This window comes from Vombatus ursinus, unplaced genomic scaffold, assembly GCF_900497805.2.
Source record: "Vombatus ursinus unplaced genomic scaffold, bare-nosed wombat genome assembly UNPS02011431.1, whole genome shotgun sequence".
NCBI lineage: Eukaryota > Metazoa > Chordata > Mammalia > Diprotodontia > Vombatidae > Vombatus > Vombatus ursinus.
Window position 1 is genome coordinate 2,283,700 of NW_020951209.1, and position 17,230 is coordinate 2,300,929.

At 38.8% G+C, this 17,230-nt stretch overlaps 2 protein-coding genes across 2 annotated transcripts in view; one reads left to right on the forward strand and one right to left on the reverse strand.

Annotated features, from left to right (window-relative positions):
• The first annotated feature begins 677 nt into the window (after positions 1–677).
• On the forward strand, positions 678–13,522 carry GSG1 (germ cell associated 1). Its single transcript, XM_027856392.1, has 5 exons — positions 678–999; positions 2,286–2,333; positions 5,262–5,414; positions 10,099–10,210; positions 12,529–13,522. The coding sequence occupies exons 1-5, from the start codon at positions 678–680 to the stop codon at positions 12,905–12,907; spliced, it is 1,014 nt and encodes a 337-aa protein (XP_027712193.1). The 3' UTR covers positions 12,908–13,522.
• Positions 13,523–13,611: 89 nt separating this feature from the next.
• Positions 13,612–17,230, reverse strand: part of FAM234B (family with sequence similarity 234 member B) — a 35,788-nt gene continuing 32,169 nt past the window's right edge. Inside the window, exon 13 of the mRNA XM_027856391.1 lies at positions 13,612–16,240. Coding sequence (XP_027712192.1) covers positions 16,235–16,240 — 6 coding nt within the window. The 3' untranslated portion in view covers positions 13,612–16,234. The remainder of the gene's footprint in view (positions 16,241–17,230) is intronic.

Consider the following 17,230-nt stretch of genomic DNA (forward strand, 5'->3'; position numbering starts at 1 on the left):
AATTTGTGAAGGGCTTTATCAATTGTGAAGGGCTTTTTCACAATATTCATATTGTGAATGGCTTTAACCATTAAATAGAGAAGTTCATATCTTATCCTAGAGGAAATAAAAAGCCAATCAGGTTTCTTGTGCAGGGAAGTGATATAGTCACTTTAAGAATGCTTTAAGAATATCATATGTGGCTGTACGGAAAATGGTATAAGAGAGAAGAGATTCAATGCAGGGAGACCAATTAAGAAGTTCTTGCATTGTCCAGATGAAAGAGGATAGTTGGCTCTGTGAGTTTAGATAAAAGGTCAGATGTGAAAGATATTTAGAGGCAGAATCAATAAGACTTGGCAATAGATTGGAAATAGAGAATAAATGAACATAAGGAGTCAAGGATAACTTTAACTCTAAGTTGGAAATTTAGTGTCAGGACAAATGGTGGTACCCTCAATGGAAACATAGAAGTTAGGAGAGGAGGTGATTGACTTGGGAGGGAAAATAACAAGTTCCTCTTTGGATATATTGAGTATAATAGAACTTTCATAAAAGCACTGAGAAAAGATTTTATCAAGGGCTTAGCTTCCAGTAAAAACAGAAATGTGATTTGAATTCAAGGAATAGAAGGGGAAAGTAGCCAGATCCAAAAAGGTGTTCCTTTTCCCTCCCTTGCAAATGCTTATCTGTTGCAGATGGATTTCTTGAAGCTCCTGGCCCTCCACCACCATACTATTGTAGCAGTCATCCTCAACATGCTGGCCCTCTGTCTTTCTACCACATCATTCCTTAGCAGCTACTGGTGTGTGGGCACACAGAAAGTGCCCAAGCCCTTATGTGGGAAGAGTACGGCCTCGAAGTGTATTGGCATGCTAGTGCCCTTCGATGGGGGTAGCGGCAATACATCAAGCCAGGAGGTGGTAAACTACAGCTGGGAGACAGGAGATGACCGCTTCTCCTTTCGCTATTTCCATGCTGGCATGTGGCTCTCTTGTGAGGAAAACATGGAAAGCCCAGGTAACATCTCCATCCCAGAAACCTTACATTACTTTTCAAGTGAGTTCAATACCCAGAAAATACAACCAAGAATGAAAGCAATTGAAGTAATACAGTGATAAGGGACTCCTCTGCCACACCAAACATACACATACATTGTAACCAGTACCTCTTTGTGTCTCTTCTACTCCACAGAGATCTCTCATGGAACCATAGAAAGTTAGAACAGGATGCACCTTTGAAAATCTTAGTCCCTTATTTTGCAGATGAGAAAACTGAGGCCCAAAGAGTGAAGCAGTAACATGCCTAAAGTCACACAACTTGAGCCAGGGCTAGAACCAGGCTATCCTGACAACTAAGCCAGAATTCTATCCATTACATCCTAAAAGATCAAAAACCAGTATTCTTCATCGACTTTTCATTCCTGAGATATTCAGTAGAGAGTATAAATGGGGAAAAAATTATTACCTTTAAGAATTTCCCTTACTACTCACATTTTAAAATAATTTCTACACAGAAATCATTTGTGCTACAGTGGGGTTGCTTGATCTTTTTTATGTCAAGGATCCCTTTTGCAGTCTGGTAAAGCTTATGGACCCCTTCTCAGGATAATTTTTTAAATGCACAAAATAAAATACATAGGATTAAAAAGGAAATTAATTATATTAAAAATAGTTTTCATATGTGTACATATGTGCATAGACAGATAAATAGATAATAGATAGATAGATAGATAGATAGATAGATAGAACAAGTTTATTGATCCCAAGTTAAGAAGTCTTGCTTTCTTAGAATAAAAGTAGTAAGAAGAAAGAGAAGGCAGCACTCTATAGTGAAAAGAACCGTGCAATGGGAAATAAGCAACCTGGTTTCTGTCCCTGTCTCCTTCCTCTAGCTTTATGATTTAGTCAGTTGATCTCTCTAGGTCTCAGTTTCTCCATCTATAACATAAAGAAGTTGGGGTAGTTCACCTTTAAAATCCTTTCCAATTCTCAACCTGTGTCACTGAAAATGGTGGGGGAGCAGGCTCAACTTCAAATATACCCCACTGGATGCCCCCACCCACCCCTCAGGCCCATTCCCAAGCATACTCCATGGAGTAGGCTCCAATCCAACCTCCACTACATTAATAATAATGATGGTGACGCTAATGAGCTAATTTTGTTCTCCATATCTTTAAGGCAGCACCTTTAGAAATATAAAGCAGCTTAGGTAGTAGGAAAAAAATGAATGAAGGAAGTGTGGTTTCCTCCACTTCCCCATAATGTCATCTCTGCGTTTCTATGTGTATTTATTGTCTGTTTCAGGAGAGAAGTGCCGCAGTTTCATTGAACTCACACCACCAGTAGAAAGAGGTATGAGGGTGTCTTGATATGCTCTGGAAGATGGAGCATAAAGGAGCCTGCCTTTCAGTGGGCAGAATGTGTTGTTGACTGCTGGTACAATGTGAGGGGCAGGAAAAGAAACTCTTGTCCAAAATATGTCCTATCCCCTCCACTTTTCCCCTTACTAGAGTATCTAAAATTCCTTTTGGGTTAAAGCATTGAACCCAAATGAAACTTACTTCTTTAATGTGTATAACAGTGGGAGGAGTAAGATATTAAAGGATCAACACTTTCCTTTTAATTGATTCGTTAAATATTAGGAATACTGTCATCTCTCAAGGCCTTGATAGAATGAGTAAATGCAGGTGGGAAAGGTGAAAGGGATAGACTCTGGGTACCGGACCACATTGGATACAGCATCCTTAAGTAGCAGTAAGAGAAGATGAGTGCCGGAAGAGGACAGAGAGCTATTTTAAGGGGGTTGAAAAGGGAGGTCTCTTGACCACCAAGAGACAAACTCAGTCTCCTTCAGACTGTTCCTGAGGGTTGGACTTAAATGAGTGACTTTCTGAGCTTCCAGAGGTAACCCAACCACAAGGATCTCAGCCTCCTCTTTGTTACATAACACTTTTTGAGAACAATTGAAGGAGAAGATATGCTGAGCAGCTGCCTTGGTTTCTCAAGCTAAGAGTTGTTGCTGTTGTTTACTTTTGGCCACCTAGATCAAAATAGAGATTGGGCAACTGGCTTCCTTTAAGTTCCAACTAAAGTCTTGTTTTCTACAGGAAACTCCCTAACATCTCTTAATTTCTATGCCTTCACTCTCTTATTTCCTATTTATCCTGTATATAGTTTGCTTGTATATATTTGTCAGAATGTTGTCTCCCCCATTCAATTGTAAGCTCCTTGAGAGCAGGGACTGTCTTTTGCCTCTTTTTGTATCCCCAGCACTTAGCATAGTGACTGGTACATAGTAGGCACTTAATAAATATTTATTGAATTAATTTGAACTTCCCAATTCCCAGAAGCTTCACACTTTAGAGCTGGAAAAGACCTTAGAAATTATCTAACTCAACCCTCTGAATTTGCAAGTGAGGAATTTTAGGGCCAAGCTGGTGAAGTAATTTGGCCAAGGCCAATCAGTTAATCAAAAACAGTTCACACAAGAGCTTCAGCCCAACTTTATTTCTACTTCCACATTTGAGTCATGCCAACAGCTGTCTTTCAGAACTTTAAAACCCCAAATCTCTCACTGAGACTGGTTGACTCAGTGAGTAATTAGACAGCCAAGTTTCGGATAATTCAGGATGCAAAAGGGATATTTGGAAGCCTGAATGATCCAAATGTTGATTATCAGCTTGGATCATGTAACCTTGATGAATAGCTGATAAGTGACTTCCCTCCAGACACAACCCATGACTCTCTGCTGTGAACTGTGTGAGGCCCAAGGATAGAGTGACACACAGTCACACAACTCTCTCTACTTGCACCTATTGGCTGAGGTTGAAGGCAGGGGATCTTTCAAGGAGGCTCAGAGGCCTTTTCTCTATAACACTAGCCATTGACCATACAGGAAGCCATTCTTTTTTACCTTATAACTAGTGGTATGCCACTGTCTGGCAAGGTCTAAAGGTCTAAGATAGAAAGTTAAAGCAAAAGGCGAGAACTTGCTTCCTTGCTCTGACTTTGTAATTGAGGGATATGGTCCCCCTTTCCAGGCCATATCTTCCTATTGCCTCAGGGGCAGAGGTCCTCCTCAGTCACTATCCCCTTCTACTTGGCCTACTCAAGGAGAAAACAAAAACAGAAGGTAACTGTGGCTCACATGTACCCATCCCCTTCAGCAGATTACCATAGCTGCCTAGACACCATGGTCTTAGCCCAAGGGGCAAAAAATAAACTCAACTTTGGTAAAGTGAGTAATAATCAAAATTTTGAAATTCTCTGCCCTAACTCATCTTAGAGCACATTAGCTTTGATCAAAATCCTAGCGATCTGAGAAAAGTTAAGACCTCTGTCTCACTCTCTGTGTACCAAATCTCAGCCATTCCCTAACCTGCTCTGTTGTAGCTACTACTTTTACTTTTCTTCTTTCAAATGAATATGTTTTTATTTACATTTATGTGTATTATTTATATTTGCATTTATATGTAAACCAATTTACTAATCTTAAAGCACTTCAAATTAAACATTAGTTATTGTTGTTGTTAGGGCAGTTAGGTGGCATAGAGTGTGGGTCCTGGAGTGAGGAAGATGTGAGTTCAAATCTAGCCTCAGACACTAGCTGTGTGACCCTGGGCAAGTCACTTAACTCTGTTTGCCTCAGTTTCCTCATCTGTAAAATGAGGTGAAGAAGGAAATGGCAAACTACTCCAGCATCTTTGCCCAGTAAACCCCATATGGAGTCACAAAAAGTTGGACATGACTAAAACTGAACAACAACAAATTGTTGTTGTTATTATGATTATTATTGTTAATTCACCAAGCTGCATACTCTCCCCACCATCCTTCCCCAATGGTTCCATTATTGTAACCATTTATTAAAGAAGCAAACAAAGTGGGAAGGGGAGGAGGGTGTGGGAGGTGACATTTTCTCTGAGGCTGGTAATGGGAAAAGTTCCATCTATAAACGATTAGATGAGAATAGAATGACTTTCTAGGAACCTCCCTTGCAGTTTATAAATTCAATTAGTCATCAACATTTATGAAATACTCATTGTGTGCAGAGTAGACAAAGCTATCCTGTAAGAGAATCTCAAGGAAAGGGAAATTGCACATGTCGGATGAGATCAGACTTTCCTGATTTCCTTGGTCTCATATCACCTCTGCTATTTTGCTCACTAACCTTTAGTTCATAGTAAATCTTGTATGTACATCCTATTTTTTCCCAATTGGTGTTTCGGTTTACTGTTTGGTTTTGACATAATGAGGGTGCCTTCTTTCTCCGTTTTCTGGCAGGAATACTTTGGTTATCCCTGGGGTCAGAGATTGTCTACATCAGTCTGCTATCCATCAGCCTCCTCCTACTGCTACTGGAATTATTATTCCCTGGAAACCCTGGCTGTGGACTTAAGCTTAATGCCTTTGCTGCTATGTCCTCAGTCTTATCAGGTGAGTGTCTCCCTAGGGGGCATAGAATCACAAACCCCTCAGACCTGGAGGGAAGCTCAAGGGTTACCCAGTCCAACCCATGCATGTACAAGAATCTCCTCTACAATATCATCAACAAGTGGCCATCCAGCCTTTGCTTGAAGATCTCTATTGGAAACTCACTGGTCACTAACTCATTCCCCTAATAAACATTTGCTAAGTGTCTACTACGTGTAAAGCATTGTGTTAGACGCTGGAGACACAAAGACAAAAACAAAACAATGCCTGACTTAAAGAATCTTATATGGTGGCAAACAAGGACACAGGTAAATCAATTTCAAATATATGCAAAAATTGCCTGATATACAAATATAAGTGCCTCAAATCTCTAGGTTCTGGACTCACTTGAAACAGTTATGATCTCAGTGCTTAATCCAAAAGGGTCATTTTCTCTTTGGCTTACTATGACTGAACCTGAAGTTTACTCTGGGAAATCTTCAAATACAGTTTGTGTCTAGATTTTCACAGAAGTGAGTTAAAGGATCCTCTGCTCCTTTACAAGCACCCAAGTAATGAATGTATATTGTGCATAGGATGACTAATAATACCACCCCACAGAAAATACAGAAAGGACATACCAGAGTCCCATAAACAGATAAATAAAATATATAAAACAGTCCCCTCAGAAGGAACTGAACTCAGAGTTGCCAGTGAGGCAACATTCCAACATCCTGGTGAATCCTTAGGAGTAACAGTCCCTCCTAGTCTCTTAGTGCCCCTTATGGCTTAGACTACCCAGAAAACAAGTATATTTTGTAGCTACTGGAGAGGTAACCTCTTCCTTCATATCTACACAGCCCAAATAATTTACTACAAAATATCTCGGAGTGGCAAAGTAGATACCTTGTTCCCCTATAGCATAGCTTTAACCTTGCTGCCCATTCAGTTGCAGGGATCATGTGGTTAATCTACTTTCTCCAAGAAATTAGGAATTCCTTCTCCCGAAATCAATCCCCTTAACTCTTGAACTTAGGGTTAGTTTTAGGGCACTGCCCAAGAAATTTCTCTTCTTTGTTAAATTCCAAAGATAACAGTGCTTAGGAAATTCCCTTCCTCTACACACGAGGTTGGAGTTCAGGAACAATGTCCATGATATGCCCTTTTAGGCGAGTAAGCAAGCACATATCTGTTTCTGCTGTGTGTTTCTGGAGGGACTTTATCACTGCCCTAGTTAATTCTATCAATTAGGTTAGGAAAGTCTATTATTAGGCCTTAGTAAAGGAGAGAAAAAGACAGAAAGTAACCAGGAGGTACAGGATCTCCCATCAAGTCACTTAGGCAAGTACAAAGCCTGCCATGTTCTTCTGCCACAAATAACTACCTTCTAAAATAAGACACTACCCCCTTTTCTCTGTTCCCTTTCTTCCTTCTCTCCCTCCCTCCCTCCTATTAAGCTTCTGATTTTTTGAAACTTTCACCCATTGCTTCTGCCCTCTGGGACCAAATAGAACCTAATTCCTTTTCTTCACAGCCCTTCAAATATTTGAAGACAGCTATCCTGTTTTCCATAAATCTTCTTGTCTTCTGGCTAAATATTGCCATAGTCCATTAAGTGATCCTTATATGGTATTAATCTTGAGGTCCATTGCCACACTGACTGCTGTCCTCTTGATATTCTCCAACTTACCAATGTCCTTTCTAAAATATGGTCCTCAGAATTAAATACAGGGCAGAGTAATGAGGGATTAACACCTCCCCTAGTCCTGAAAATGATACTTCTCAATGCAACCTAAGGTTTTGTCAGTTTTTTGCCTGCCATATCACATTGCTATGAGAGATGGGTTGGTGTGGGTAGAGGACCAATCTTGGCATCAGGAAAAGCTAGATTTAAGTCCAGCACAAAGTACCTATGTGACCATGGGTACATCATCTAACTTTTCAGTACCTCCAGGCAACACTCTATAAATTACAGAAGAGTAGCACATCTGTATCAGTGGAGTTTCCTTCACTGATGAAATCACAGGTCCTGAATTAGCTTTCCCTCCCCACCAAAAATAAATCATCTTTTCCTTCTATTAAGGTTATAGTCCACAAGATCCCCAAATATTTTTAGATGAACTGATGTTTAGCCATGTTCTAATCTTATAGTTGTAAAGCTGATTTTTAAAAACTCCAGTGTAATATTTTACATTTATTTCACCTTATTGCACTTGCTCAAATAGGTGCACTTCTATCTGTCAAGACCTCTTTAGATCATGGCTTGGTCATCCAATCTGACAGCTTTTTGATACCTACAAATCTGAAAAACCATACCATCTTTGTATTTAGCCAAGTCATTAATAGAAATATTAAACAGCATAATCAGATCCGTGTAGCACTCCTCTAAAGACCTCCTCCCAAGTAGACAACTACTTTCGGGGTGTTGTCATTCAACAAGTTCCAAAACTACCCAACTGTATTACTGTTTTGTACATCTCTCCCCATATTTTCCACAAGTATAACATTCATAAGGTCTTGCCAAATATTTTATTAAAAACCAGGTGAACTATGTTCCTAGTATTTTTCTAATCTATCTGTCTAGCAATCCCATCAAAAATGGAAATTATGTTAATCTGGTATGATCTGACATTTAAAAAATCTTTATTAATCTTTTGTTTTTCCACTGATTTCCAAATACATCCCTTCCCCCTTCATTATCCAGATAGCCATCTGCTGTAAAAAAAAAGAATAAAGCTAAAGAAAAAAAGAGCAGTTAACCAAAAATGACCAACCCATCTAACAATACATGTAATATTCCACATCCATAGTCACCCTCCTCTGAAAAGAAGGGAGGGAAGTGTTTTTTCTCCTGTCTTCTTTGAGGCTAAGAGTGATTATAATTACACAACATACTGTTCTTGTTTTTGTTGTTCTTTCCATTTACATTATAGTTATTATACATAATGTTTTCCTAGTATTACTTACTTCACTTTTCATCAGTTCATAAAATTATTTCTTTGATTCTTTGAATACAGAGGCATTCTTCATATTCACTTTGTCTTATGGCACAGTAAGAGTGCCATGCATGTATCACAATTAATTTAGCTATTCCCCTTTCCCCCTTTCCCCCCTCAATACACACAGACTTTGTTTCCAGTTCTTTACTGTAACAAAAAGTAGTGTTGCCCTCCTTGGGTTACATGCCTAGCAGAGGCATCTCAGTGTTAAGGGGTATGAACATTTTAGTGACTTTCTTAGCATGATTCCAAATTGCTTTCCAGGATGACTTAGTTCCACCAACAATGTATTAGTGTGCATATCATTTTACAATCCTTCCAATATTGACTATTCCCACCTTCTGTCATTTTTCCTAGTTTTTAAGGTGTGGGGTAAAACAAACCTGAGTTGTTTTGACCCTTGTTATGAGTGATTCAGAGCAATATTTCAAAAACTTGTTAATAGTTTGCAATTCATTTGAGAACTGTTTGTTAATATCCTTGGAATATTCACCCATTTGGAAATGACTCTTGGTGCAAACCTATTAGTAATGAATCCTAGTTTGTTATCAATATGTCAGAATGCATTAGTTGAAAGGTGAAAATGAATTACAGATACTATTCCACATGTTGTTTTAAAATAATTTTATTTATTTCAATGAACAAACATATCTTTCCCTTCCCCTACTATTAAAAAAAGAAAAAGAAAATCTTTATAACAAATATGCATAGACAAGTGAAACAAATTCTCAAATTGGCCATGTCCAAAAAACATGTCTCATTCTGTACCCTGTGTTCATCACCTGAGGTGGGTAGCGTGTTTTATCATCAATCTTCTGGAATTATAGTTGGTAACTGCATTGATTAGAGTTCTTAAGTATTTCAAAGCTGGTTTTATAGCGTTATTATTACATAAATTGTTTTCCTAATTTTTCTCACTTCATTCTTCATCAACTCATATAAGTCCCTATATGTCTTTTTTTAAATCATATATGTGAAATAAGTTAATTTATATTTTCTAAAACCTCTTTGCTTTTCATAAGGATTTATTTGCCACCGGGTCCTCTGAATTTAAAGTTTTTCTAGTGCATTTAAAATAGCATTTGATGCTTCCACAACTTTTCAGGGATGTACTAAATATATTGAAAGATATACACACACAAGTCCAGGAAAAAAATTATCCAAGAAGGAAGAGAAAGTAGATAGAAAAACCCAGGGGAGGGAGAAAGGGAAAAGCAAGAAAATAGGACTGTTGGACTAAAGATATAGCAATGAAAAAAGACACTTTCAAAGACTTTGGACCTAAAATTCTAGGTATTATGTCCAAACAGTTTATAACCATTGACTATGAGCTCCTTGAGAATAGACTCTATGTTTTGCCTTTCTTTGTATCCCCAGTACTTAGTACAGTGCCTAGCATACAGCATGTACTTAATAAATGTTTATTAACTTTCTGACTAATCAACGTAGAGCTCTTGGCCCTTCAACCACTTTTCACAATAGTTTTTAATTTTATGGGATGCAGTTGTTTCATCATTTGTCAGGACAAATGCCATGGAACTCTTGCATCTTTACACCTTCTGCCCCACCCCACTCCCCAAGGATCTGTAGTTTCTTAAGTTATGATCCTTGAAATTGAGCATTTCCTTCAAAGTGGGAAGACTTGCTACCAAAAATTTAGGGAATAATAAGACATAGTAACAGACTCTGCTTTCTTATTCCCTCTGTAGGCCTTTTGGGGATGGTGGCACACATGATGTACTCACAAGTTTTCCAGGCAACTGCCAACTTGGGACCAGAAGACTGGAGACCACATACTTGGGATTACGGCTGGGCCTTCTAGTATGTCCACCAAAAGGTTCTTGTCACACACACATACACACACACACACACACACACACACACACACACACACACCCTTAGTCATATCCTCTTTAGTTTTTCTCTAGTCCAAATCTGCTAGATCACCTCCCAAAAACTTGTTGTAAGATGTTCTTCTATTATCCCTCGGCCTTCACCTTATCCCTCATCCACTGTCACTGTCAAATTTAGAGAACTGGACCCAAGACTAAAACCCAAAAAGGATTGCAGCCAACTGAAAAGGGCCTATTAGGTGACATCCAATTCACCACTCCCTCAGCAAGTAAAGATGTGCTTCCCCTGGTTTTTTTTTCCCAAGTACTTCGCCCAGTTCAGTGGTCCTACTAATAATGGCATAATCTTCCATAGCTTCATAGAGCTATATCAACTGTATCACCATTCAAGTGCCTCTCCATTTTGTGTCCAAGTTGTCCATGAGAAATGAGAGCTATGACTAAGACAATGAGACTGATGTTTTTGTGTGGTTTACAGAAATCAGTCTTACTTACTTGAAAAAATACATCTATTTCTAGGTGTTTAGGGAGAGAATGGATAACATCTTGTTGGTGAGAGGTGCCATGAAGCAATGGAAAGGATGCTTGATTTGGAATCAAAAGATCTGGTTTCAAAGCCCAGCTTATGACCTTTTGTGACTTTTTGACAACTTGCCTCACCTCTCTGGGTCTCACTGTAAAATGAAAGAAGTTAAACTTGATAACTTCTAAGGTCCTATTTAGCTCTAAATCTATGATCCTTTGGTATCTGAGCACAAAACAGCGGAGTTTAATTCCTAGGCCTATGAATGGCTCACTCTTCCACATATGGGAAGTCATACACTTCCATTCCTTCCTACAAAATCCTATAATTTGCCCCATAAACCACCTCATAATCATGGTGTCAATTTAAAAGAGAATAATGTTATTTATCTTAGATTCCCCCCCCCCAAAAAAAAATGAGAGAAGGGAAAACCAGAATCTTCTCTTCCTTCAAAATGATTTCACTTTTTTAATGAGATATCTGAACATTTTCTATTTTCCTAATCTAATTACTAACCATTATCTAAAATACTAGTCATTACCTTTTTTTCATGTCATGAACTCCTTTGAGAAGTCTGGCAAAGTCTCAAAACCCCTTATCAGAATAACTTTTGTTGCATATGTTCATAATAAAAAAATGCTAGATTTCAATTAAAGGTTAGTGAAAAGAAAATGTAATTTTTTCCCATCCAAGTTCACATACTCCCTGAAATCTATACACAGATCCCCACAGGGTCAATAGACACTAGGTTAAAAACCCCTTCTCTAAAGTATTGTCATTTATTAAATGTTCATAGAGTTCCAAGTACATTTCAGTTATACTATAAAAACATGATACTGGACCTCAAGGAATTACCATTCTAAGAAGACAATCATAAGCCTATAGAGTAAGAGTATTTTGGGTGGTTTTTTGTTTTTTCTACATTTGTTAAATAGTAATTATCTGACACCTGACCTGCTCCTGACACTTGCTACTTTATATAGTAGATTCAAGAGTTCTTGGTCTTGGAATTTCTCCCTTGAGAAATCTTCACCTGCTACTATACAGTCATGGTTGTTCTTACCAAACTCTCTTGGGTACCCACAGTATTCCCTTACAATCCACAGCATTGGGGTATTTCTTAGCTTTGGTCACTAGCTCCCTAAGCAAAGTAAGCAGAATAAGGCTGAGTTTGCTCTTGGACAGCAAGAGCAAACCAAGCTTCATTCTGGTTGTTAGAGGCAGAGCACAAAAAGCATCTTTTGATCCTTTCCCCAAACTCACAAAATTGTCTGTCCTTGGGCTGTTCAGAACTCTGGAGAGTTTAGGGAGAGAAGAGGGGTATAGTTCTGAATGAACATACATTTGCCTTTCATTGGAGAACTTATCTCCCAAAGTTATGATTCTTAGATTGTATAGATTCCAGACAGAGGAAGACATAGGAGATAGGGTTCCTCAGGTACAATGCCAAAAGATAGGAACTGGGGAAGAAACAGAAAATTCCTGGCACTCAGAATATGGGAAGATACCAGACTTTTTCGTGTGTACTTAAAACACTTATCAAAAGACATGAGAGAAGTGGATAAAGCTGTGATAACTCTAAACCTTTGCCCACAGAAACCGCATTACACTATGTCTCCACCCTAATTCCCTAAAATATACCTTCCTGTTATCACATGCAAGAAAAGAGGAAGCCCTCTTACTCTTATAGATTCAACCTCAAATCACATGGGAGAAGAAAGTCAGGTTCTCATTGTCTAATTCTTCTGTTCCTTCATATGTAGCATGGCCTGGGTTTCTTTCACCTGTTGCATGATGTCAGCCATAACAACCCTCAACACCTACACCAAGATGGTATTGGAATTTAAATGCAGCCATTACAAATCCTTCAAACAGAACATGAGTCACTCACCATCACTACACTACCCATGCCTTCTGCTGCAGCAACAGCAACAGCGGCGGCAACAGCAGCGGCAGCCACTGACTCCAACCCACTCCACGGATCGACTGAGCGGTTATTACCAGGAAAAAAACCAGTCTGTCCACTCGGTCTCTGGAGAGGCTGATTTTTGCTCAGAGCTACAGGAGAACGTGCTTTCACAAGAGCCTAGGATGGAATTATGTGAAGTGATTGAATCATTAGTGGAGGATGAGCAATGTTAGGACTGCAATGGGAGGGGCAGGAGAGAATCAGGAGGAAGGGGGTGAAGAGGATAAGTCCTGCCTTCCATAGCTACTGAGAATATGTGCACAACTCCAAAATTCCTTTTTAAGCATGGATTTTGGACCCTGAGAGCAAGGCTGTCTGTCAGCACAAGTCCCCAAAGCTTCCCAAATCCCTCCAGATGCCTCGTATTCCCATCTCACCATTCCCTACTATGTAACAAGGGTCTATTTTCTACTTCATTTAGCCTGTCTGGGGTTGGGAGAATTAGAAACTGTCAATGTGATTGTGGTTAGCATCTGAATTTTTAGCACTTCTCGTATAGTCAAGTATACTAGAGTCATCCTGGCTAGCGTGAGATGAAAACAGAAGACATCATAAAGGGATTTGGTGTCACATGTGACATCTCAGTTTTCTTTGTATTCTCCATGGTGTTTAGCATTGTACCTTTCCCTTGTTAGGTGCTCAATAAAACAAAATTCTGGTTCAAGACCATTGGGAGGAGTCAAGGGATACACTTTCATTCTTGTCCCATCTCTAAATCCTATTATTTTCCTTCTCCTTGCTCCTTCCAATGACTTTCCTCTTACTTATTTGTCCATAAAATAATTCCATGAAATCACTTAGTTGCTCTTTATCTTATATATCAGTGACCATAAACCATCATTCATAGCTAAGAAAAATGAATAGTGGCACACACAAATTATCCTGTACATGGTGTTTATTTGTTCTATCTTGTATTTCAAATGCTTTTCTGACAGTTCACAGAGTGGTGTTTCTTTTACACAGAAGATGTAGACAACAGTTCACATTTATGGGAATTGATGTAACAATACCACAGAATAATAAAATTAAAGAAAGATCCCTCATAGATTGATTAAAGAGGAAAGCAAAGACAGGACAGAGTACAGAGGGGTCAATTTCATTTGCAGTAAGATGCAAAAGGTATTATTACTGCTTCTAGTAGTTGTTTGAGCTATTACAGGGACCCAATGTGAGGAGTAGAGAAAAGAAAGGAATGCTTACAGTACAGACTAATGCTCATTCATCCAGTTAATGGTTCCCTGAGAGAAGAGGGAGGTTTAAATACATATGAACATGGGTTAGTACCCAAACTGTCCAGATGTCAACCTTCCATCACAACTCATTATCTCTTAAATGGTTTAGGGAAGAGAACAGGGGAAAGAGTCCTATCAAGTATAGCCAAAATTGAACCCTTAAGGTGGTAGGCAAGCACATCACCTTGAATTCACACAAAACATTCTTTCCAGCTCTTTTATTTTATATTTCTGTGACTTAACCAAAAAAAGGAGCCTGACTGTCTGCTAAAAATGATCTCCAAAACACATATGTTATGAACAAATGTACCACATATTTCTGCCTAAATATGGGTAGCCAGTCTGAAAGTCTGGGTATACTGGAGAAATATGAAATGCTCAGATCTCAGTGGTGTATGATAGGGAACACCCTTGTCATGGAGACCACTACAGAGCATGACATTCAGTTTGGCCCAGATTAGACTTTGGAACTCCCTCCAACAACTGGGTCTATTTAAAGCACAGAAGGATCCTCAATCAAAACAGGGCCTAGCACCACCACATCCTTCAAAATTGATCCAAATTCCAGATGACCTGGGACCATCTTTTCCTACTGGGATATTCCTAGATCCAACTTGACATTTTTTATTCCTTCATCTGTGCCAAACTGGGATTCAGACAGAAGCTATGCTAGAACTGACTCTGTCTTCACAGGTATGGGGTCAGGTACCTAGACTGGCTGTATTTCAAGCAGCATATGCTGAACATTGACAGTGATTAACCTTTTAATATTATGTCATATGACTTTCATTGGGAAAATGGCACACACGCCCTTTCAAATTTAGCAATGTTATCAATGAAATCTCTAAAACTAGCATAAGGGAGCACTACTGAAAGTTTCAGTGAAAACACATCATAAAGTAGCTCAAGGGAGAGAACAATCCTCCTACCTGCTCCTGACTTGGATTTCTTATGACATATCATCAACTGAGAGGCTCAGCCCAATAAATAATCACTATTAGAAGATAGCTTACAAGAATCCATTCCTATTAAGAAAAGAATAGAGGAAGGGGACTAAAAACTACAGACTACACCAATGAACTTGCTATTTACAAAGTTACAATATTTATACAAGAACACCACGAAATGTATACAAGCTGTTCCATGGCTCTACAAGGAATAGGGTCAGTTGGACAGATTAACTATATATCAAGGCTCAGGGTTTTAAAGGAAGGGCTCAGGAATAGCTTTTCCTCCATAAGAATTCTGTACAACGAAGCAAAAATATTCTTCAATAATAAAAAATGCAAGAAGTTGTAGGAAGAGGGCTCCACGAGGGAAGTGTACCAATCATTATGAAAAGTCGGTGTAAAGTGGGAAAAAGAATATGAACCTCAACTGTTTTCGTGAGCAGTAGGAATGCTCTGCTTAATCCTGACATCACAGCAGAAACAGTGGATCATCCCTAACACACTGAAAACCAAAATAATATGGGGCTTTATCAGAGATAATTCATTTGAACTTATTTCTCTTACTATACTTGTGATAGTAATATAGCTCTTCCCATAGCCTCTGGGCATCTGGATGGGAGGTTAGAAACAAAGGATCAAAGGGATAAGAATAGTCAGTCTTCTCATATTGTTTTAAATTGGTGCCAATGATTGACAAATGAGATAGTTCAAGATTGACCTGGATAAGAAGGAAGTGAAAGGTCGAAAAATGGTGACCCTAAGATAAGAGGTAGGAAATTTAGAGGAGTAGAGATGACCAAATGGCCCAGATATGTTTCACATGTGTAAGGAAATGGGTATGAAATATATCTAGTAAACACTCCACACTTCAAAACCCATAAAGTAACACAAAGCAAAAAACGTTTCCTGGATATAAGTACTTCTTGGACACTTCTCAGCATTTGCTTATAAATTATGCATATTCTCTCTCTCTCTCTCTCTCTCTCTCTCACACACACACACACACACACACACACACACACACACACACACACACATTTTTAAACAACCCACAGAAAGCTTGTGGATGGTCTTGATATGAAAGTAAAGAAGGGAAGTTAAACATACCATTACCAAACAGGTAGGATTGTTATGAAGTAGTAACAGCCTGCTTTCCAAAGTGCTTTGCGTTAATTATACAGAGGTGGCAAGACAATGTGGGGAAAGAAGCTTCCTTTTGCTTTCTCCATATACCTGATTTTACAGACTTAACTGAGAAGATTCTAGGCTAAAGAGAGGGTCCTCATTAGTCCCATCTGAAATCCGAGGTACCTTCAGACTAGACCTAGGGGAAAACATAAACATATGTCTTATTTGAGTTTTGTTTTAAGATGGAAACTTTCAGAGTAATTAAAGTAATAACAACAATGGCTCACACTTCTATAGACCTTTAAGGTTTACAAAGTATTTTACGTGCATTATCTCATTTGGTCCTCGACAACACTGTGGTAAGGTAGATACTATTATTATCCCCATTTTACAGATCAAGAAACTGAGGCTCAGAGAGATAAATGATTTGTCCAAGATCACACAGCTGGTATGTGAAGAAGTATCTCAACATAAGTCTTCCTGACTCTAAGCCCAATACTCTACCTAGCCACTAGACCTCTAAATAGAAATCCTTTTTTCCCAGGTATTCAACATTTACAATTTTCTTCCTTTTTCATACCCTTAAGTCTATGGCTGTCCTTCTATAAGACTTTCTTTTTTCCTTACTAATCTGCTACTGAGCTTCTTCAGGGGTCACAGAATCTTCTAGGAAACCAGGCTAACCACAAAGAACTTCACTCTAAGCATATAGATATTCAATTATAATAATATCAAGAATTTCCATAGCACAGTAAGAGTGCAAAGTTCTAGCTAGAGTCAAGCAAAAGGACACCAGTCCTTGGGTGTAGCCTTTTGATCAAGTCCAAGTTTTGCAGTTTTTTTTTTTAATTAAGGGGCTTTGTTCTGTAAAGTTTAGATTCAGTCAAAGGGTTGCACTTGAGGACCTAGAGGGCCACATATGGCCCCAAGGCCGCAGGTTTCCCACCGCTGTGCTAGACATTATTGGTAAAGCTCATCTCATCCTCACAACAATTCTATAAGGCAAGTATTATAGGCATCGTTATCCCCATATAATAGATAAGAAAATGGAGTCTCAGAGAGGTAAAGTGATGGCCTATAGTCACACAGTTGGTAAGCAACAGGTGGAGGATCTGAACCCAATGCTCTCCTGACTCCAAGTCCAGCACTCTTGCTACTACCTCAATAAAGTTCTCTTCCAACATTC

Coding starts and splice junctions, on each gene's coding strand:
- GSG1 (XM_027856392.1), top strand. CDS start 678: ATGGATTTCTTGAAGCTCCTGGCCCTCCACCACCATACTATTGTAGCA. Junction 1,000..2,285: donor GGAAAACATGGAAAGCCCAG/GTAACATCTCCA, acceptor TGTCTGTTTCAG/GAGAGAAGTGCCGCAGTTTC. Junction 5,415..10,098: donor TATGTCCTCAGTCTTATCAG/GTGAGTGTCTCC, acceptor TTCCCTCTGTAG/GCCTTTTGGGGATGGTGGCA.